General features: G+C 38.1%; 1 protein-coding gene across 3 annotated transcripts in view; it reads right to left on the bottom strand.

Annotated features, from left to right (window-relative positions):
• The window catches only part of CHRM4 (cholinergic receptor muscarinic 4), a 67,172-nt gene extending 43,972 nt beyond the window's left edge, over positions 1–23,200 (bottom strand). For 2 of the 3 annotated variants that reach the window (XM_070760247.1, XM_070760254.1), the window contains exon 1: positions 22,901–23,200. In XM_070760247.1, the coding sequence (XP_070616348.1) occupies positions 22,901–22,943 (43 nt within the window). In that variant the 5' untranslated portion in view covers positions 22,944–23,200. Of the gene's footprint in view, positions 1–22,715; positions 22,727–22,900 lie in introns of those variants that run through there. The other variant, XM_070760262.1, reaches the window with a different exon arrangement.
• Between the last annotated feature and the right edge of the window lie 408 nt (positions 23,201–23,608).

Below are 23,608 nucleotides of genomic sequence, written 5' to 3'. Positions count from 1 at the left end.
CTATGTTGCCAGGCATGGAGGAATTGATATATCCTTAGCTGCCTTTGACTTTATGGATGGTGTGTTTGGGTTGTATGACTGTTTTTAATAGGGTTTTTTATTTTTAAAGACTGTTTTAACATTGGATTTGTATATGATGTTTTAGTTATTGTGAACTGCTCCAAGTCCTCGGAGAGGGGCGGCATGCAAATCTAATAAATAATAATAATAATAATAATAATAATAATTATTATTATTATTATTATTACAACAACCTACAATTTCCATTGGCTAGTATCAAGTAACTGACATTAACCTCTGTGCCTGTTTTAAGTTTTGGACAGTTGAGGGAAAACAAAAGTTAACAGGTGAAGTATCCTCATTTTAAAGATGCTCCTTTCTTTCATTTTTTTATTCTCGGGAGACTGAAAGGAGATCACCATGATTTTGGTGATTAAGCTTACAAGCAGAAAATGTAATTGAAATGCTCTTTCTTGGATATTAATGGAAATTTCTGTTCAGAACTTGGACATCACCTTTGGCCATGCTATGGTTTACTGTGTTGAGTGAACTGCATCATAATCTAAAACTATCCAGGCTTTTCAAGATCTAAATGAATAACTAAAAGCTATTGTTTGAGCAAATGAGTATAGCTTCCATTGCCTGGTGAGCTGCTGCACTCTGCACTAGCCATGTCTGCTTCTAAGAGATGCTGAAGGCATGACAGTTTAATCAATGGCTTTCATCGAGGCATAAACATGAAATGCTTGATATGTTTTTTGCCCTCTGGAAGACCAGCGGTTCTTCTAGAGGGAGAATTTCTTCTAGCTTTTTGTAGAGATATAAAAAATATATCATGACAGAATCCAGTTAACTGTTTGGACACAAAGTGCTTCTGGTTAATTAATTGCATAGCTTTTTTTAAAAAAACGATGGATGCTATAAGAACATTAAACCTGATAGTTAGAAAAGCAGAAAAAATATTTTGCTACTGTAGACAGTGTTCCCTCTACTTTTTTGGGGGGGTGGGCGGAAAAATATAGTGTCTGAGCGGCAGTCCCTTCGGGACTGGGTGGCACAGAAATAATAAACAAACAAACAAACAAACAAACAAACAAACAAACAAATAAATAAATAAATAAAAACCCCACCCTGTTTTGCCTCAGAGAATTTCAAAATAAAATACTGTACTGTGTGTCTATAACAGTGAGCTCATAATAGGGCAACTCTATCAATATCAAAATGCCACTTAAATAGTTGAGCTAGTTTCAAACTAGATTTTGATTTTCTTTCTCTCTTCCTTACTCCCATTCTTTTTCTTTCTCTTTTTCTTCCTCTCTTTTTTCTATCTGTTTCTCTCTCTTCCTCTCTTCCTCTCTCTCTCCTTCCCTCTCACTCTTTCCCTCTCGGCTTCTGGGCAGGTTTGGAAAACTCTGAGTTGATGATGATTTTTATTTTTATTTTTTCAAATTTTTTTACTATTTTTCATAAAATAGACATACAGACATACAAACATTAAACATAGAATGGGGATGTATTTCCCCGCTTCTTTTGAAAGTATACATTCAAATAGAAAAAAGAATACATAATCAAACATTTGATAAATGTTAAGAAGTCTAGTAAAAAAATTTTCAAATCTTAAATGCAATGTTAGTACGGTATAAGTAAAAATTCTTAATATGTTATTTATGTGTAATATATTCATCAAATCAAACATTTAAACAAATCTCAGTTACTAAACATACATAAAACAAAATTCTTAATATGTTGCTTGTGAGTAAACTATTATATCAAAATCATCAACAAATACATTTAATATTGTTATTACCTAAATAAAAACAGATCTATCTCTTATTTTTTCTTATCTAACCATTTATATATGTTATTCCATGTTTCATAAAATTTAGTATCTTCTTGATCGTTTAATCGTCTTGTCATCATATCCATTTCGGCGCAATCTAATATTTTAGCTATAACTTCTTCTTTCTTGGGGATTTCCTCCCCCTTCCAGTTTTGCGCATATATTATTCTAGCCGCAGTTAATATGTGTATGATTAAATAAAGAGTTTCTTTCTTATAAGTCTGATTGGTAATTCCTAATAAGTAAAATTCCGGGGTGTTATCTATATCATGCTTTAATATTTCTTTTAATATCTTCTCAATCATCTTCCAATAAATTTTAGCTTTACCACATGTCCACCATTGATGGTAATAAGTTCCTATATCTTTCTTGCATTTCCAACACAGTGGGGATGTTTTAGGAAACATTTTTGCTATCCTGTTTGGCGGGAGGTGCCATCTATAAAACATTTTAATTTGGTTTTCTTTTAATGAAACTGACTTGGTCATTTTCCAATTATTAATCCAGACTTTTCCCCAAGTATCTATATCTATTTCCTTACCTATATTTCTACACCATCTTATCATAGTATCTTTTAAAGTCAACTCTATATTTTTGTGAGCGATAAGAAATTTATATACTTTCCCTATCATTTTTACTGAATTGGTGATAATTAAATGACTTAGCAAATTCTTACTTTTATTAAAAGTGTAAAGAGTTTTATCCTTCTGGTATCTGGATCGAATCTGGGCATAATGCCACCAGTCTATTATTATCCCTTCTTCTTGTAGTTTATTCCTAGGCTTTAGCTTCATCTGATCATTTAATAGTTCTTTATATCTATAAAATATTTTCGTGTCTTTTATAGACTTTGGATGTGTTATTGCTTCTAGGGGGGCTATCCATTCTGGAACATTTAAGAAGTGATTTTTCTTTATGTCCTTCCAAACCTCTAGTAAATACTTCCTTAACGTGTGTCTTTTAAAATATGAGTGATTTTTTTCCTTGTCATACCATATAAATGCATGCCAACCCAACATAAGATCATGTCCTTCTAAATTTAATATTCTTTTATTCTCTAAAGTTATCCAATCTTTAATCCATGTTAAGGCGGCGGCCTGGTAATATAATTTCCAGTTTGGAAGACCAAATCCTCCTCTTTCTTTAATGTCTTCTAAACAGTTTATTTTTATCCTTGCTTTTTTCCCTTGCCATATAAATTTTTTAACTAAATTTGTCAAAGTTTTTAAAAAAGTTCCCCCTGGATTTATTGGAATTACCTGAAAGAGAAATAAAACCTTAGGCAAAATATTCATCTTAATTGTGGCAATTCTTCCTAAAAATGATGATGATTTTTAAGTGAGCGATTGCTCACTGCTCAGCTTAGAGGGAACTATGACTGTAGACCAGCTGTTCTCACCCCAGCTAGAATGATGGGAGTTGCACTATACTATTATTTATTTATTTATTTATTTATTTATTTATTTATTTATTTATTTATTTATTTATTTTTGTCCAATACACAATGAGGGTTTTAGTGGGTATATATCTATATACACATAGTAAAATACATGATGAAGGTTATAGAGGAGATACTCATAGTAAAATATATCTATGAAATAATAGAAAAGAAGATATAGGAATAGAACATATCAATGAAAGAATAGAAGAAGAGATATAGGAATAGAAGAAAGGGATAGGAGATATAGGAGAGCAATAGGGCAGGGGACGGAAGGCACTCTAGTGCACTTGTACTCGCCCCTTACTGACTTGTTAGGAATCTGGATAGGTCAACCATAGATAATCTATGGGTAAAGTTTTGGGGGTTTGGGGATGACACTATGGAGTCCAGTAATGAGTTCCACCCTTCAACAACTCGGTTACTGAAGTCATATTTTTTACAGTCAAGTTTGGAGCAGTTAATATTAAGTTTAAATCTGTTGTGTGCTCTTGTGTTGTTGTGGTTGAAGCTGAAGTAGTCGCCGACAGGCAGGGCGTTGCAGCATATGATCTTGTGGGCAATACTTAGATCTTGTTTAAGGCGTCTTAGTTCTACACTGTAAGGTTTGGGAAAGACTGATCTAGTTCATCCCAGAGCAAATAAAAACTAAAAATATATCTTGTCCCATGTTACCCTTAACTGATAGACAAAAGAGCTAATGGCCAGATTGTAATATTGCCTCTTTTTATCACAAAAAGCAATAACTACTTGCAACTGCAAAAAATAAAGAGCTGGATATTACAGATTGCATTGTAGGACTCCTGAGAATTTGGGAGAGGTAGTGAATCATGATTTAGCTCTTTTCTGTTTCATAATGATTAGTTCTGCCTTAGTCTTTATTCTAGTATATACAATACTATTATTTTTCTTTTTAACATGGGAGTCCAGCTCTTTGCTTCCTGGAAATATAATAGTCCTGTGTCCAGTGAAGGGCTACCAAAATGTTTACTACTACACTGTGGGTGTGGCTTATGTAGGACGCCCTGCATTTTCTTTCAACATCTTTTAGTGCAAATTGGGTGTTCTGGTCTGGAGCTCCGTTTTCGCTACCCCACTGCATTCTGCTCCATCCGGGCAGCAGCCCACCCTTGCCTGTGTTCAATAACTGGTATATATTAACTTCAATGCACAGCGGTTTATGTCTAAGCTGTATCTTTGCAACCTTTAACAGAACTCTTACGAATTTTCAAGAGATTTGGATGTCAGCTAAATCATCAGAAAAGAACACCATTAATTGCGATCGAAATAGTCCTGTGAATAGAAAGAAATGTATGCCAATTAAAATTGTATCAGATTGAATTCTCTGGAATGCTAGTTGGAAGGAGAGTGTTTTCTCTTGTTTTGCTCTGCTGTGTATGAACTCTTTTCTAAGTTTCAGCAATTTTTTGTATGCATGATTTGAAAATCAAGCTAGGCTGTTTAATTATATGCTTTGTAGGCAGTTAATCCTTATTCCATAATTTATTTATTTATTTATTTATTTTGTCCAATACATAATACACATTGAAGAGAAAGATATGCAATAATATAAGTAAAGAAAAGAATAGAAGATAAGATATAAAAGTACAGTGATCCCTCGATCTTCGCGATCTCGATCTTCGCGAAACGCTATATCGCGATTTTTCCCACCCGATGACGTCACTCTCTTCCTTCCTTTCTCATCTTTCTTTCTCTCTCTCTTTCTCTATCTTGCTTCTTCCTCTCTCACACTCTCTTCCTCCCTCTCTCATCTCTTTCTTTCCTTCTCTCTCTCTATCTCTCCCCCTCTTGCTGGCGGGCGGCGGGCGGGCGGGCGGGCGAGCGGGGGCATCAGCGAGGAGCCGGGCTTTCCCCTTTGCGTGGGCGGCGGGGAAACCCCGATCTTCGTCTGCTTGCTGCTGCTGCGCTGCCAAGCAGATCAGCTGCTGGGCGGCCACAGCAGCAGCGAGCAGACGAAGATCGGGGTTTCCCCGCCGCCCACGCAAACTCCACCATCTGCGCATGCGCGGCCATGGAAAAAAGGGCGCGCATGCGCAGATGGTGTTTTTACTTCCGCAACCCTACATCGCGAAAAATCGATTATCGCAAGGGGTCTTGGAACGGAACCCTCGCGATAATCGAGGGATCACTGTATAGGTGAACATATTTGAAAGGAAGAAAAGATAAATGAGATAAGGAGAGACATTATAATTTAATATAATAATATTAAATTTTATTATATTATATTATTATCATATTATATTATTATATTATAATAATATAATAATATTAAAGTTAAAATTGCTTCCTGATTATGTTGATTGCAGCTATGCTGCTGATAGGTTGAAACAAGGATTGGACCAGTAAGCAGAACTCAGGGTGCAAAAAGAGAACTATTTTACTAAGAGCAAGCTGCAAAGTACAAGATTCCAGAAGCAGACCTTGTACAGATTGCAACAAATTATTTGTAGCCCTTAAAAAGTTAGATGCACTAGGCTACCTCAATTTCCTGTTGAGGAATTTGTAAGGTGAAGCAACAGCCAGAATGAAAAGTGAAGCAATTAGGTGAAATGTAGGTATGAATATACTACAGTTATATACTATCCTTTATAATGCATGTTGTTTTGAGAATATATTGTGCGAAACGTTGGGTCAGAAGAAGTAAAATTAGAATGAATACGACTTGGAAAAACATCAACAATTTAGATACACTGATGAGATCACTTTGCTGACTGGAAATAAGGATGACTTAATGAATCACTCAAATGTGTTCTACTGCTCAATGGAAAAAGAAAAAAATCTTAAGGCTATGTCACAGATTGTGCCAACCAAATGCAACTACCTGGAGAAGAAGCCAAAGTAGTAACATTTTTTTTAAAAAAAAAATCTTCCTGTGTTTAAACATTCAAATGGATAGTAACTACAGCCATGAATTAAAGATCTGGGGTTTATTTATTTATTTAAAGTCTAAATGCCATTGCTATTGCTAAATCGTAGATATTTTGGATACCTAATTGGAATCAAAAAGGCAAGATCATTGGAAAAGATCCTGATGCTTGGAAAAATCAAAAGCAACTGAGGAGGAGGATGCACAAAACATCTCGATACTATCATAATGATACAAACATAAACTTAGACAAATTCCAAGAAGCAGTTATTGATAGACGCAAAAAATCAAACGCAACTGAAAGTCTGAACAAAATAATAATAACAACAACATAGGAAAAGATGGAAAATTGATCCTCTAGAAAACGAGATATTTTACTAGAAGATCCCTTCACTCCTCCACTCGCAACAGAATACCCTATGCAACTAGACTTACAATCCTAGCTTTAGAAAGCTTAGAACTATATCGCCTTAAACACGACATAGCAGAGCCCATAAAATCATCTGCTACAATGTCCTTCCTGTCAATGTCTCCTTCAGCTTTAATCACAAGAGCACATGAGCATACAACAGATATAAACTTAAAGTAAACCACTCTAAACTTGACTGCAAGAAATACAACTTTAGTAACCGAGTAGTTGATGCATGGAACTGACTACCTGACTCTGTAGTATCATCACCTAAACCCCAAAACTTTACCCTTAGACTATCCACTGTTGACCTCTCCCTATTCCTAAAAGGTCAATAAGGGGCGTGCATAAGTGCACTAGAGTGCCTTCCGTCCCCTGTCCTAATCGTTCTCTTTTACTAGTATCATGTATATAAATATTATTATATCTCTGTAAACCACCAATACGTACTTAACAAAACAAATAAATAAAATAAATAAAAATATGTACGCTGCAGATGTTCAGGAAGAAATGGAAGGCAAGCTTCCTTTTTCTTTTCTACCCCAGAAGGGCCTAATTTAGTTAGATAGGTTTCTAGCACAATTCTCTCTCTTACTACAAAGTGTTACTTTATGGAGAACTTAAGTGAGTTTCTTTCAAAGAGTTCTAGACAGAGTGAACATGTACCCTACTCAATATTTGCAGGGTGTCAAGAGGACAAATCCATGCCAGAGGATTACTGTATTTGGGTAAGACAGAGAAATATATCCATCTATATAAAAGTATCATAATTAAATCATAATTATTTCTAATGTGCTTTAATTGCTATGAATTAGCATATGCAATTTTCCCCTTTTTCTTTGGGGATGTGCGAATGGCCTTCCTATTTGGGATCCAATACCAAAGGGGTGGTCAGCAGAATGACCATTTTCCCCATGATCTCATGAACAGAGGATACCAAAAAACAGATGTTTGTGAGATAAGATTCTTGATGCTTCTCTTTGTTCAGCAACTATTAGTAAGAGTGCTACAAAACTAGACAGTAATATGTAACTACATCAAATAGTTTTAGCTCAAAGGAATGGTAGTTCAAATGATCAAACAACAGTTCAAAAATTTAAAAGAGAAAAGAAGAAAAAAATCAGGAATAAATTCTCATAGGATTTTTATTCATGCCCAACACTAATTCAAGTAAGTATAAGATAACTTTAAACCGAAGGCAATTAACTTTACAGTAATTAACGTTGTCCCAGGTTTACTGTGCATATAGATTCGGGACATCAAAAGAATTTGTCTTAACATAAGATTTTAATCCTAAATTAAAAGATTTATAGCAGGCAAAACTGAAACTGCCGGTATATTGGAAGTGTTCAGTCCAAGTAGAGGAGGAAGTAGACATAGCAGAGAAGATAGATAAAGGAGTCAATTATCACAATTATATGATATGTGGTAGTTGTGACTGTTCCTGGACCAAGAGGTCCTGCTCATGATCACTCATGCATCGGTCACTTCCAATGTTGACTACTGCAAAGCACTCTATATGGGGATGTCCTTGAAGAATATTTGGAAGCTTCATCTGGTGCAAAATACAGCTGCACAACAAGCAGTTAAGTTACATTCCTCCAAAATGAATAGATTGACAATGAAAATTAAAGATAAGGAAGACCCGGAGATTTACAAAGTTTGGGTGAAATTTTATGAATGGTTTGAAATAGAATATAGATAAAGTTTTTAGTATTTAACTTAATGTAAAAGGAAATGAGAAATATGATTGGTGCAACCCAGATGACAAAAATAGACAAAGGAGGCAGCATTAGATAAATCATATACCGAAAGTTAAACTATAATAGAATGGAAATAGAAATAAAGATTTAGGATTGTGATTATAAAGAGTAAAAATTAAGGTAAGTTCTTCCAGTCTGCCACCTAATATAATTAAAATTAGCCTTTTAAAATATATACTGGGACAGACTGAATAATCAAAATTAAAATTTGGAATGTAATTCAGGTTATTTTATTAGTGATGATATAAGAGATATATAAGGTATAAGAGATGATATAAGCATATGGATCAGCATTGAAGGTATATGTGTTTTTATGTATGGTTTTTTTATGTGGAGAAAAATAAAAAAAAAACTTTTTTAAAAAACAAAGTACATTCCTCAATTGGCATACATTACACCTCTATTGTTCAGGGTCCAGTAGTTGCCAGTTAGTTCAAGGTGCAGGTGGTGATCTATAAAGCCCTTCATGGCATTGAATCAGTTATTTGATGGACTTCCTTTCTCCAGTCACATCAAGTCTAGCAGGACAGGCCCACTCTGAGTCCCATTGGTTGGGGACTGTTATTTGATGGGACTCAGGAAAAGACCCTTTTCTGCTGTGGCTTTCACACTTTGAAATCATTTTCCCAGACATCATCTTCTCAGAAATCACATTGTCCTCAACCCTGCTGGCATTCCATAAGATCCTGAGAATATGGTTTTGTCATAAGAAGAGCCGGGGTGGCGCAGCAGGTAGAGTGCTATACTGCAGGCCACTGAAGCTGACTGTAGATCTGAAGGTCAGCGGTTCAAATCTCATCACCGGCTCAAGGTTGACTCAGAACTTCCATCCTTCCGAGGTGGTAAAATGAGGACCCAGATTGTGGGGGCAATAGGCTCGCTCTGTGAAAAAGTGCTATTGCTAACATGTTGTAAGCCACCCTGAGTCTAAGGAGAAGGGTGGCATAAAAATCGAATAAATAAATATATAAAATAAATAAATAGGGCATAGGGAGAGACAATGCAGTGAGTGTATTTATTATTATTATCATTAATGGATGTTACAATACCTTGGCTAGGAATTTTGTTTATATTGATTTTATTGTTAATCCTATAATGTTTTAGTGTTTTGTATTGTGTTTTAATGGTTTGTGAGCCACTAGACTCATATATTTGACATATATGTTGAAACAATAAATAAATATAACCTGTTTGGGGGACTTCCACTCACAAATGTTATCTGGGAAATTAGAGTCTACACCGTGAAGGAGAAATCTTAATACTGTCTATGAAGATTCCCTAAATGAAAGAGATCTTTAAAGACAGGATCAATCACATACACATATTTGGGGGCAATGAAGTTTTAAACCATAGCAAAAGTGCAATGCAGTAAGAATTCAAAACAATTTTGTAATCAAAGAACATTTGGGAAGAATTAAATTTCTCCACACACACAATCGGATTGATCCAAAGTAGGCTACTGTGGAAAAAATAAGAGACAGCAGACAGCTGCGTGCCACATATTAACATATTATGCAGTTTGCATCTCAGGCAGAAGTCTTACACATTCCAAGTCTTTTTGAACTAAAATACTAACGATTGAACTCAGAGGGCCCTGCCTGCAAAGCATATACAGTACTTGATTTGTGGACTACAAGCCCATAGACTTGGAAGATGACGGTATAAATATTATTCGTGAGATGGAAGAGAAAGAACCTGACAGTCTTGAGAAACAATTTCCAATATACCAGATAAGAGGTGCTTTGTTAATGGAAGGATAAGAAAAGTCTTGGATTCCTAGACCTTTGGTCTACCACTCACTCATTGTTGGCTGTGATTAGCTGGATGGATCACATGTCTTTTTCATAGAACTTTAAAAGTATTCCAATCACCTTTGCTTCTCAAAATAGATTTCAGGACTGTTCTGAAGAACATGCCCCACTTTTATTATGTGACACCCAGTGATCACCTTGCATGCCATTCAGCAACATTTCAACAGCAGAATTTCACGGTATAAGTAGACCATAGGAGAACATAGACCTGAGATCAGCAGTAAAATCCAAGTATCAGTCCTAATGCTATGTCAGTCTATGGCATTACTCATCCTTAACCACTGTGGAAAGTTCATCTAAGAAGAAAATAACAAAACTATCTGTTATGTCTGACTTAACAATATCCTTATATAGTTATGCATGAGAGACATTTGGTGTTGTGCTTAAAGCCACTAGACTGGAAACTAGGAGATTATGAATTTTAGTCTAGCCTTAAACAAGAAGCCAGTTGGGTGATTTTGGACTCTCAGGCCTAGGAAAAAAATACTAATGATGAACCACTGATACGTTGCCAGTAAACAAATCTGACTTGAAAACATAAAGAAAAGTTTTATCTTAAAGTACAGTATTCCCTTGACTTTTGCGGGTCTGATGTTTGCAAAAAGTCTATACCATGGTTTTTCAAAAAATATTAATTAAAAAATACTTTGCGGGGTTTTTTCTACACCATGGCTTTTTCCGCCCATGATGTCATACGTCATTGCCAAATTATTGTTAATAAATAATTATGTTAATAAATATCAGGATCATTAAGTATCTTCTTCAATGGTGATTACCAGTAATAATGGTGAGTAATAATCTAAAGGTTGTTAAGGGAATGGGAAATGGGATTTAAAGTGTTAGGGGATGTCCTGCGATACTGTTCATAGCCAAAAATAGTGTAATTACTTCCGCATCTTTACTTTGCGGAAATTTGACTTTTGCAGGCGGTCATGGAACGCATCCCCCGAAAAAGTCAAGGCAACACTGTACATGGGGATTTTAGATGAATGGTAAAGCTCTGTGCACAGGACAAGAGATAATTGCCATACAAATTCTGGCCAAGAATCATGGGCAGAAACCCACAAAGTGATATGAAAAAAGAGAAAAATCTTCTCACAAGCTCAGCCAATGGACCTCTCTAAACATATGTAGAGGAACAAACATCAGCACATGCTCTAGTGAAGCAATATGGAAAGAAATTAATCTAGTAAATTAAAGGTTCAGAAGCCACCTAACCAAAGGGATCATTAGAGCCAAGCAGCATTCACTACAGGAGAAGGCAAATAAATTACTATGGCTGGACTCACAACTAATTAATGCATGGGCTAATTGAATAGCGTAACATTGTAGTATTTCACCCAGTGTTTCAAAATGCCATTTACGCAGAAGACAAAGTAAGTTGTGTCTAGAAATATTGGTATTGATTTTAAAAATCTCCTGAAGGAAAATCTCAAGAAAGCCAAAATAATCAAGAAATTTACAGATTTTAACAAAACAATTTTTTGCTTTTGCTTTTAAGTTATTTATTATTCTGCAAGACAGAAAGCTGTGCAACTGATTGCTTAATACTGATACTATCAGAATATATAAAAAGTATAAGATACAGAAGGTATAAAATAATTTTGCAGAATAATAGTTCACCAACTGCCAACTGTTATAACTTACTTAATACTTGACATATCCCTTATATATGTTTTTGCCATCTCAATTAGATGGTATACTATAAATACATTTGTCTGAACAGTGGGATGCTGGTATGGCATTATAATCACAAATTTAGAAGCATCATAAAAATGTTTGCTAATGATTTTATGTTTAATTAATAGAATAAAATCCCTTATTTAACATAGAAATTTTTGTTAGCATTCCATGTTCTGTAAGTTGAAAATGAGATAACTACACCCTTTCTTTTCCTAAAACACATTTCTTTTTCTAAAATGCTGCTCTACTACATCTGTCCCAGCTGTTGTCCCCACTGCAACCCCATCAAGACAGATTAATTTTTCATGTTAGTAAATAGAGGCACTACATGGGATGGCATGTTCACGTGATTTATGATTTCCCACAATGTTTTGGCTTTTTTCCATGAATGACTGACTATGGGAAAACTGTACTAACAGGTCCCATCTGGATGCTAGTTCTGTAATACTGATTCAATACTGAAACTATAGCCCAACAACATCATATAGTGGCTTAGGAAACTGCCTAAACTCTCAGCCTTACCAGGTAGAGGAAACAGAAAATATGATTAGCTAATTCTACTTTCTTGTAAAGCTACATTAATACAATCTTGCAAGTCTGAGTGTACAATTATCCTACCATCTTCTTTAGTCTTAAAAACTTGGGAGGACCCCTTCTAAGCCTCTCACCCTGTCAACTATAGAGCTGCAGGCTAGACTGTCTCTTATTAACAATACACAACCACACAATAGATTCAAACTCAATGTAAACCGTTTGAAACTCGACTGCAGAAAATATGACTTCAGCAATAGAGTGATCAATGCCTGGAATGCTCTGACACTGTGGTTTCTTTCTTTCTTTCTTTCTTTCTTTCTTTCTTTCCTTCTTTCTTTCTTTCTTTCTTTTATTTATTCATTTTTTTCTTCCCCCAGCCCCCAAAACGTTAACCTTAGATTGTCAACAGTAGACCTCACTCCATTCCTTATAGGTCTGAAGGGGCATGCATAAGAGCACCATTGTGCTTACCGTCCCTGTCTTACTGTCCTATTGTTCAAATTTACCTGTATCAACATTGTTTTTGTTTATGTTTATACCAATACCTGCTGTCTTGTACATGTTTTGACAAACAAACAAACAAACAAACAAACAAACAAATAAAAATAAATTATTTGACCCTTTCCTGGGCAACATCTCTTTGCTAGTTCTCCAAAGCCTTTTCCAGATACCATAAGTACAATCCTACAAGTCCCTATTAGTGGAACAATCCTACCAGGTTGCAACAATAATCTGGCATGAACAATGTTGCCTCTTAATATAGCCAACTCAAACTTTGTTGTTGTCTAAGGCAAAATGCAAAAAGCTCAATCAAGATTATGACATCATTATTTCTAGAAACAACAGTAAGCAATGAGAGATCCTGCATTGTACTTGAAACCAGCAATCCTAAAAGGACACATGATTCAACCAACTACATTCTCCTGCATCTGTGTTGTGTTCTTCAATCTCAGAATTTACTGCTTGAAGCATCTGTTTTATCTAATTATAGGGCCCACCCTAGCCTGAATATTGATACAGTGCCTCAGATGATAGGGAGCAACTAGCCAATGAAATATGGTTGTGTTTCTATTTCTTCTATGCCATATAACCATTAAGATCGCTTATTTAAATACCATATAATAGGACTCTGTGAGATTCAAGGTTGCTATTTCCAGATTGAATAGCTCTGAAACAATTAAACTAAATATATGCATGCCAAGGGGGGAAAACTGTTCCTTGGTTTTTTTGTCCATCAAAGGTTTATGTTGTGGAGCAACTAATTAGAAAAGCTTCTCCATTCAGCTAAGATAAACTATCTACTGTAATTGACACCATTATTACCATCTTGCTTTTTTGGTCACTTGCTATTATAATTCAATAATGTTTCTTATGGCTAATAATCTTTACAGATAGCTTATAAACCTTGCAATATTGTGCATAAATTACAGCAGGTGTTTACAGTTTGGAGGCAACACTGAGACAAATTTATTTATTTATTTTATTTTTATTGATTGATTTTGTCCATTACAGAATGAGGGTTATATTGGGTATACATATAATAAATATATAATGAATGTTATAGAGCAGAGGTCCCCAACCTTTTTTGCACCAGGGACCGGCTTTAAGCTAGACCAGTTTTCCATGGCCCGGTGGGGGGGGGGAGCTAGCTGTCAGCGGCGCCGTAAAAGGGGCGATCAAGAGAGGAATGGGTGAATGAATGGACGGAGGGTGGGAAGGAAGGAAGGAAAGAGGGAAGGGACAGGAACAAAAGAAGGGTGCAAAGGAAGCAAGGAAAGGTGTGAAAGGGGAGAGTAAGAGAGGAAGGAGTGAAAGAAGGGAATGAGGGAGGAAAGAAGGGAGGAAGGAAAAGGAAAGCAAGAAATGGAGGGAGGAAAGGAAGGAAAGAAAGAAAGAAAGAAAGAAAGGGGGAAGGGACAGGAACAGAGGAAGGAAGCAAGGAAACTTATGAAAGGGGAGAGTAAGGGAAGAAGGTAGGAAGGAGAAAGAAAAGAAGAAATAGAGGAAGGGAAGGTAAAAGAGAGAAAGAAAAAGAGCAAGAAAGAAAGCAAGAAAGAGAAAGAAAGAAAGGCAACTTCAAAGAAAGGCTCACTGAGCATCTCTCACTCTCTCTCTCTTTCTATCCCTCTTTCTTTCTTTCTCTTCCTTTCTCTCTCTCCTCTTCCTTTATCTCCTCTCTCTCTCCCTCTCTCTTTCTCTCCCCCCTCTCTCCCCCTTTCCCTCTCTCCCTCTCTTGCTATCTCTCCCCCCTCTCCCTCTCTCTTTCTCCCTCTCCCTCTCTTTCTCTCTCTCCCCCCCTCTCTCTTTCTCTCTCTCTCCCCCTCTTTCTCTCTCTTCTTCTCACTTTCTCTCTCTTGTTTTCTTTCTGTCTCTTTTGCTTTCTCTCTCTCTCACTCTTTCTTGTTTTCTTTCTCACGCTCTTTCTCTCTCTTGTTCTCTCTCTTGCTATCTCTTTCTCTCCCCCCCTTTCTCACTCTCTCTTTCTCACTTTCTCTCTATCTTGCTGTCTGTTGCTCTCACTCACTCTCGTTCTCTCTCTGTTCTTCTCAGCGATGACGCGCGCACGCCCTGCCCGCCTCACCTTTGCGAGAGCACTTTCGCCCCGGGCTCTCAGCAAGGGGGTTTTCAGGAGAGGCGGGGCCGGCGAAGGTGATATTGAATGTCGGGGGAGAACGGCCGGTTGCGCGCGCTCCCTATCCCCCTGCTAGCCCACTCGGAATATTCAAAATAAGAAAAGCCTTCGCCGGCAAAGGTTTTTCTTATTTTGAATATTCCGAGTGGGCTAGCAGGGAGATAGGGAGCGCGTGCAACCGCCCGTTCTCCCCCGACATTCAATATCACCTTCGCCGGCCTCCGCTGAGGAAAGCCTTTGCCGGCATTTCCTCTCGGCGTCAAGGAGGCGCAGCGGCGGGCGGAGAGAGGGAAGGGGGGGGCAGCGGCGTCCCTCCTGGCCTTGGCGGGCCGCCCAACCCTCCCCACCTCCTGCAAACGCGGCGGGCGGCGGGGGGAGAGCGAGGAGCCGGTTCCGGCGGGCGCGGGGCTTGGCTGGCTGGCGGGGGGAGCGCCGCTGGTGGTGCGGAAAGGCCGAGGGGGCCCTGGCGCCGCGGACCGGCTGAAAAGCCCCAACGGCCCAGTCCCGGTCCGCGGACCGGCGGTTGGGGACCTCTGTTATAGAGGATATACTCATAGATAAATATATCTAAGAAAGAATAGAATAGAAGAGATAGGAATAAAATAAAATGAAATGAGAAGCCTTCTGGTTAATGCTATTTAGTGTGTTTGTGGCTGAGCTGAGATTGGGAATTTAGGTTTTCCAAAGTTATACTGAATATTCATAGCTAATACATTATACCAACCCTGCCTCCAGTTGCAACTGTCAAGTCCTCATTACTTAACTTGCAAGCAACTGACAGACCCACCTCGCTGTGTCTCCCAAGGGGAGTTCATACAATTCAAGCAATGATTGAAAACTCATTATCCAGCTAAATACACAGAGCAATGCTGGATAACTGAGAATCACTCCCAATTCTTAGACTTTGATCTCAGGCATCTATTTTTTCAGCAGCCTGTAAAACATCAACTTGTTCTTATACATATTAGCCAGCTTTTCATAAACTAGCATTTCTCTGAACATATTACTTGTGTTTGAAAAGTGAGAGTACATGTTTGAATTTTACAATCTCTGTCTCTCTCTCTTCCTCCCTCCTCTCTCTCTCATTACATATACACACACCCTGCACCCATGTGGTACAGGTAATGTACATAACTTGGAAAGTGATGTGCAACTCAGTATTTAACTTTGCATTTCAAAGAAACAAATTACTAGCAAGCTCCAGCTTTCCCTTTCTTGTCAATTAAATCTCACAAATGAAGATATTCAGATACAGTATCTTAACTAAATAGATGAATAGCCTCTAGCAGGCAGCTTGATTTTATTTGAAAAAAGTGTAATGATTCTGTAAGAAAGTATATTAATGATTAATTCTCTTTATTTAGATTTTAAAAAACTATGAAAAGAAAATCATGTTCATTCAGTGGAGTCAGTATATGATTAAACTAAGAAAACCTATTTAAGTGTATTGTATTAATATCATTATCCTAGAGTTTGTCTCCAGTGTAATAACTACATCACATATAATCAACCGTGTATGTGTGTGTGAGAGAGAGAGAGAGAGAGAGAGAGAGTCTGTCTGTCTGTCTGTCTGTTCGTCTGTCTGTCTGTCTGTCTGTCTGTGTGTAAGGCATCAAGCTAGAAATCAGAGATTGTAAGTTCTAATCCTGTCTCAGGCACAAAAATCAGCTGGGTCACTTTGGGCTTTTTACTCTTTCTCAGCACACCTCATCTCACAGGATTGGGTTAAAATAAGAAAAGGAATGAATATTGTGTACATTTGCCACCTTGAGTTACTTATGAAAAATAATAAAGGGGGATATTAGATAGAAGATAGATAGCTAGATGGATGGATAGATAGACAATGATAGCTAATGATAGATAGCTAATGATAGATAGATGAAAGATAGATGATAGATAGTTAGATAGATAATGATAGATAGATAGATAGATAGATAGACAGACAGACAGACAGACAATGACAATGACAATGATAGATAGATAGATAGATAGATAGATAGATAGATAGATAGATAGATAATGATACATGATAGATAATGATAGGAGATAGACAGACAGACAGACAGCTAGGTAGATAGATGATAGATAGATAGATGATAGATAGATAGATAGATAGATAGATAGATAGATAGATAGATAGATAGATAGATAATGATAGATAGAGAGACAGATAATGATAGATAATGATAGGTGATAGATAGATAGATAGATAGATAGATAGATACTGAACTCTCAACAGAGTCATGACATCTGTAGATAATGGGAGCTGTGTCCAGACTTCCAGAGGGCTTCTAAGGAAGACATTTAAAAATATATTCTCTTACAGTCCATTTATGAAAGGTTTAACGTGCATAGATGTTTATTGCCTATATTACCAACCTTCTTGGTCAATAGGAAAACCTCTTGTGATGTTATGCATTTTCTTGGTTATTTCTGACTCTGTCACTCTAACTATGTATTGGCAGAAGCACCAATAGGTGAAGGGACTGCATTTGTGACTGACTAGGCAAAATATGTGGTGGGATTAGAACTATTCTTCCTACCACACACAACTTAATTTGCTCAGCTAACCAACAGCAGCCAATGACATGTGATCATGTGGGCCAGAATCAATTTGGAAGGAGCACAATTGTATGCCTGGTGGGCCGTGAGAATAGATAAGTTTAAATTCAGACACTTGAGCAATTATCTCTTGAAAAAGCAGTTGAACATGAGCTTTACCCCATCTTTGTTTTTCTTTGCCTTTTCTTATGAAAATAGTGGATCCCATTCTAGTAGTGGCATGAGGTGTGCCGCCTCTTTTATTCTATTTGATTCTACCTAGAATTAAGGCACAACATTTGTCAAAAGATCTGTACCTTGTAATTTGTTGTCTAGCACATGGAGCCCTTTATAGAATATGGGCCGCCTTGCCAAACTGAAACTAACATTGCTTTCTTTATCAGTAGGAGTTGGGCTTGTTGTTATTAGGAGCTTTCAACTAAACTGAGAATTAATATTTACCACTTGTTTACAGATGGGGCTATGTAATATTCAAATCATTGAAACCAAATTAGTAAATGGAGATTGTAAAAAATATGACTGTAACTTTACGTGTAGCACTTGGAATATGAGCTGTTCAGTAACTGTCTTTAGTTACAAGTCCCAAATATATTAGGAACATCATGACAATTAAATTAGTGTATAACCAACATGAGACATTCAATAGATTTGGTCTGTTTGTGCCATATCCATTAGCTAGGATTACTTTACAAGCAGGGGTGGGCTACTGCCCGGACAGGGGGGAACGCAGTGGGGTAGCAAAAACAGAGCTCCATCCCAGAGCACCCAATTTGCACTAAAAATGTTAAAAGAAAATGCAAGGCGTACTGCATAAGCCGTGCCCACAGTGTGGCAGTAAAAAAATTGGTAGCCCTTCACTGTTTACAAGTAACCCAACATAACTGAATAACATAACATTTTTGGTTGTAGCATAGGCTGAAAATCAATGTTAATTTTTATCAGGTTTGCATTTGATAAATCAAGTGTGTATGTGTGTGTGTGTATGTGTGTGTGTGTGTAACATGTTTTTGCTGAATTTGAAAATGAAGGGAGACTAGTATAGATCTATTTTGGCCTTGTTGTAGCCTCATCAGCTAGCCATACCCTCACTGGGATTTGATCCTGCAGCCTCTGAGGCAGAGAATTAACCTCTAGGCTGCAGGATCTCATCCTTTCAGCTTTGTACCAGGAAGTGTTATATGTTTTTTCTGACAAATCATCCTGGTATACCCAAATATGGGAGGAGCTTAATGCTTCCCTTTGCCTCTCTGCCCAACCCAGGGCCATTGCCAAGGCAGTTAATTATTTTTTTCATACACACACACACACACACACACACACACACACGCTTGTGCATTCTGATTTAATAACCATGTGTGTCATGAACCTGCCATGAGTTCATGAGTTTCAAAATATTTCAGTTTTAACCTTATGAATCAATTAGTGAAACCTTATGCAATTGAATTTCAAATGTAGCAACCTGAAAAATAAAAGTTATTTGACACATTTCCAAATCCAGGTTATTTTTGGCAAATTAAGGTTTCATTTATCTTTAATTAGTTTGACTGCACATAAATATCTTCTAAATCAACATCACATGGACAATTATTTTTGCACATGGCATTTGTGTAATAAGAACGTATATATATTTGTGTGTGTGTGATTTTAGCACAAATATGTGTGGGATGGGAAGTGACACCAGATGTTTTTACTTTATGCCTTTTATATATGATCTAACTAACTCTTTCAGGTCTAACTTAATCAGGTCATCTACTTCCACCAGCTCGCTTTATAAAGATCACATTTCCGCAACTAGATACCCTCTAGCTGTTTTTGAAGTTTGTTTAAAAAAATGTATGGCCACTATTCTTGGCCAAAATAACAACTATAATAATAGACTTCCTATCACACAATTTCAACAAGAAAAGTGGTCTTCGAAACAGCTAACAATAAACAACTCCCTTAGCTATCTTGACTATTCATTGGACATACCAGCTGTGAATGATGTAATCCAATGCATCTTGGGGGCACAAAATTGAGTAAAATTGATGCACCATTACTAACATCAACAGACTTCTGTGGATAGATAATAGGAGACACTTCTAATAAATCAACATTTCTTTATCAGAGAAAAGTAGAAGCAAAGTGGCTATTAAGATGCCAAGAGATCAAGAGGATATCTCAATTTATTGTTGTGTCACCTTTATAATGGAAAGCCATACAAAAGTATTTAGTAGAACACAAATGTAACCGTTGTTCAAATATGTTCATAGCAATGGGAAGACTGTGATTTTAAGACCCCCATGTTATCTATGCTATCCAGGGCTATTTTGAGTCATTTTACATCCTTCAGTAGGAAGGGTGTCATGGCCTCTGGACAATGCCATAGTTATTAAAATACATATACAAATAAATGGGTACAGTTCAAGTAAGGGTCATCAGAGAAAAGGAATTTCTAGATACCTTGGAAGTAAAGCCAGGCAAAAATAAAAGAATGCATCTGTGAAGAGAGGAAATCATACACAGTTTGAGATTTCCAGTCTTGTATCTATCTAATTGTGAGTAAGCTTCATGGAATGCAACACTATTGAGTTTTATTGAACCAAATATACACCAACATGTATTTAAAAATATTATAATTTATATCCTATTCTGGTGAATTTGTGGAGTCAGCTGTTTAGTTTTGCAATGCAAGATGCTAGAGGATACTATTAGCTTGCCCCCCTTTCAAATATCCAAAAACCCTTGCACCAAAATTGCTTTTTAATAACTTATTAATTATTTTGCCTCTGATTTTTAAATTCGTGCATTGTGATATAGATCATGAGTTCCTCCTCAGTCAACCTTCCCCACCATATGTATCATCAATACTTCAATAGGTACAACTATGCATACAAATATGCTTGTGGGTGCAAGCACACCCACATGCTCCCCCTTTCTTGCCATCAAAACTACGATGCTTGCAGTAAAATACAATATGTCATGTTGCAGCTCATTATTTGCTTTTAGTCTGAAATAGCTTTGTAAATATCCATATTCTGAAACCTTCCCTCATGTAGTTAAATCCACAAGGCAAATGCTACGATGCTTCTCTATTGCCGAAAAATATATCTGAAATACCATGGAGCAGAAAGTGTGAAAGAGTGCTCTTAATATTATGAAAACAAGTAAACCTAATTTCTATGTGGGTTTGTAGTCATATTTATTAATGTAAAACAAAGTTCATTTTGAAATAAAGTCACATTGTTAATTCTTAAAAGTGATTAAGTAATGAGTAAGATCAATGACTGTAAGTATCCAGACTTCCATGTGATCTATATAGTAGTGGATTCCATATATGTATTATTCATCAGATACTCTTATGTTTTTTCATCAGATACTCTTATATGTTTTTTTAAAAAAAGTTGGTCATAGGGAGCAATGCCCCCTACCCCTAAATGTCCACAGTGGAATAGAAATGAAAAAAAGCAACTTGAACAAGCTACGTTATTACTCCATTGAGTCAAAATCAATTCTTTTTTATTTCATAGACAGATCCAAGCAATTTTCTTGGCAACAGTATGCAAATATTTGAGGGATTTTTTAAAAAAATCCCAATTTAAGTGTTAGCCTAGTGGTGTTTCCTAGTGGTCTCTCACTAAAGCGCCAACTACTGTAAGTCTGATCTTGCTTAGCTTTTTGAGATCCACCACAGTTGTCAAATTCTTCTTACTTACGAGGCTGGTTTGTTCAAAAGGATAATCCATATTTACATAATCCTGGATCTAAAAATGGCAACTTAGTCAAGGGACCCAGCATTAAGATCTCTAATTATTGAGGGGGGGGAGGCAGATAGGTTGTCAGAAAATTATTCTCTAATAAGAGATTTTTGCAAATTATTTTCTTTCTTTTCCATGGATTTGGAGAAATAAGGGGAGGGAGAAGCAAGAAGGAGGGAGGGAAGTAGGAAGGGGTCCATGATTGCAGGGAGGGAGAGTTGATTCCTGTAATTATTTCAAACTCAAGCCGACCAGGGGAGCCATATTTTCTTTCCAATATGGGATGGGATGGTGGATAAATTGTCATTGTCCAACATGTAGAGATAACATCTCTCATTGCAGATCAAACCATTTCTATTGCTTGACAGGATTAAGAACGAAATGATTCTTATTCAAACTTAAGCTGTCAGAGGTGTCTGTCCCCTTGTTTCGGATTGCAATAACTGCTGCTGAGCCAACCCAAAATTCAAAGCAAAGAGCCAGTCTATCCTACCCATCTCCTGCTCTTACAGGTTACACACACCCCCAACCTCACACTTCGGTTGAGCAAAGGCAATAGAGTATTCGACACCTGGAATGCACTACCTGACTCTGTGGTTTCTACTCCTAACCCCAAAACCTTTAACCTTATACTATCTACAATTGACCTCTCCCCTTTTCTAAGAGGTCTGTAAGGGGCGTGCATAAGTGCACCATCATGCCCACCGTCCTTGTCCTACTGTCCTATTGTCTTCTATCATTACTTATCTAATGTTTCATTTGTACAAATTACCATCCTATAATTGTTTGACAAATACATAAAATAAAATAAATAAATAAATAAACAAAACCGCTGCCAACTCGCAATTATCCTCGCTCCCCATTCCGCTCCTTCCAAGATCTGTTCCTGCAAGTGGTCGTCCGTTTGATTTAGATTCGCACCCCCAGCCCTCTCTAGACTGGCGCCCAAACTGCCAGTTCCAACCCGGGAGGCACCGGAGTTGTCATTCAGCACCTCGGGAGGTCGCCAGATGTGGGGAGAAAACACACGCCACTTTCCGTTTGCCTCTCAACGCGCGGGCGCTTGAAGATCGGAAAGAAAAGAACGAGGGGAAAAAGGGAAAAGGCGAGAAGGCAGCAGAGGCAACGAAAGCTAGGAAAGTTAAAAGAAAGGCGAACGTCTTTTCTCTTCCCTCTGAAACAACCCCCCTACACACTTTTCTTCTGATTGACAACCCCCCCCCCAAAAAAAAACTACCCTTGTAATTGTTCCCCTTTTGGAGGTCATTGCTTCTGCGCCATGTGACAGCTGCCCCCCCCCGGCCACCACTTGTTCTTTGGGTTCTCTTAAGTCAATGGCCCTGAGTAGCTTTGGTTCCTCCGCCTGTAAGCAGAAGTTACTCTCGCATCCCCTTCGAGGTTCCTACAGCCCGGGGTTACCTCAAAACTCGCGCGGCTTCCTCTCTTCTTGAACGGGTTACCTCAAATGTCCTGTGAGGGAGGGCGTTGAGTGAACGGTTAACCCCGCCGTAGCCCCTGAGGAAAGAAGGCTAGCGCGGCCGTCGGGTCCCCTCAGGCGAAGTCGAAGCGCTCTGCTCTTCTTTCCCCCCGAGCTAAAAACTTACCAGCCATCCCCCAGCGGTTCTCCGTGGCGTTCTCAAAGCCCATTTTTTTTCCTTGGAGAAGCGAAAGCGGCGGTCAGAGGAGAAAGAAGTCCCCTCGCCCTCCGGGCTCTGCTTCCTGGGACTTGCCACGGAGCATCTCCACAGCTCGCTCTTCTCGTAGCCCAGCCCACCCCGCACAACACCACCACCACCACCCAGGAGTTTAGGAGCCCCCCGGCTGGTCAAGGAAGGAAGGAAGCTCCCGCGTGCAGCTCTCTCCCCGCCTCGCGCCGCCGCCGCCGCCTGCGGTTTCCCAGATGTGCTTCCCGCTCCCACTAACTAAGAAGCGCGCGCGCGCCCCTTTTCTCCCCAGCTCGAGAAAACGCAGGGAGGCAGCAGCCCAGGCAACGTGATGTCATTTAATGGCACCTCACACACCAATCGTTTAGGGCGACGCCAGGGCTACTTTGAGGCTCCTGGAGTAGCCCAAAAAGGGGTGGGGGGCAAAAAATGGGGTGGGGGACAAGGCCCCCTTTCTAGGGGCAAGCCGGGAAGAAAGCGGCTGTGGGTGGGTGGCGGGGGGGGGGAGAGAATAAACAGCAAGGGTCCGGAAGGCCCCCTCAGCAAAGACGTCTGCAACTAACGACTGGAGGGCCTGCCAAAAATAAATAAATAAATAAATAAATAAATAGACAGACAGATAGATAAATAAATAAAAACTTTATTGTT

This window comes from Erythrolamprus reginae, chromosome 1, assembly GCF_031021105.1.
Source record: "Erythrolamprus reginae isolate rEryReg1 chromosome 1, rEryReg1.hap1, whole genome shotgun sequence".
NCBI classification, from domain to species: domain Eukaryota; kingdom Metazoa; phylum Chordata; class Lepidosauria; order Squamata; family Dipsadidae; genus Erythrolamprus; species Erythrolamprus reginae.
The sequence above is the reverse complement of the archived record's forward strand: the minus strand, read 5'-3'. Positions and strand labels throughout refer to the sequence as shown.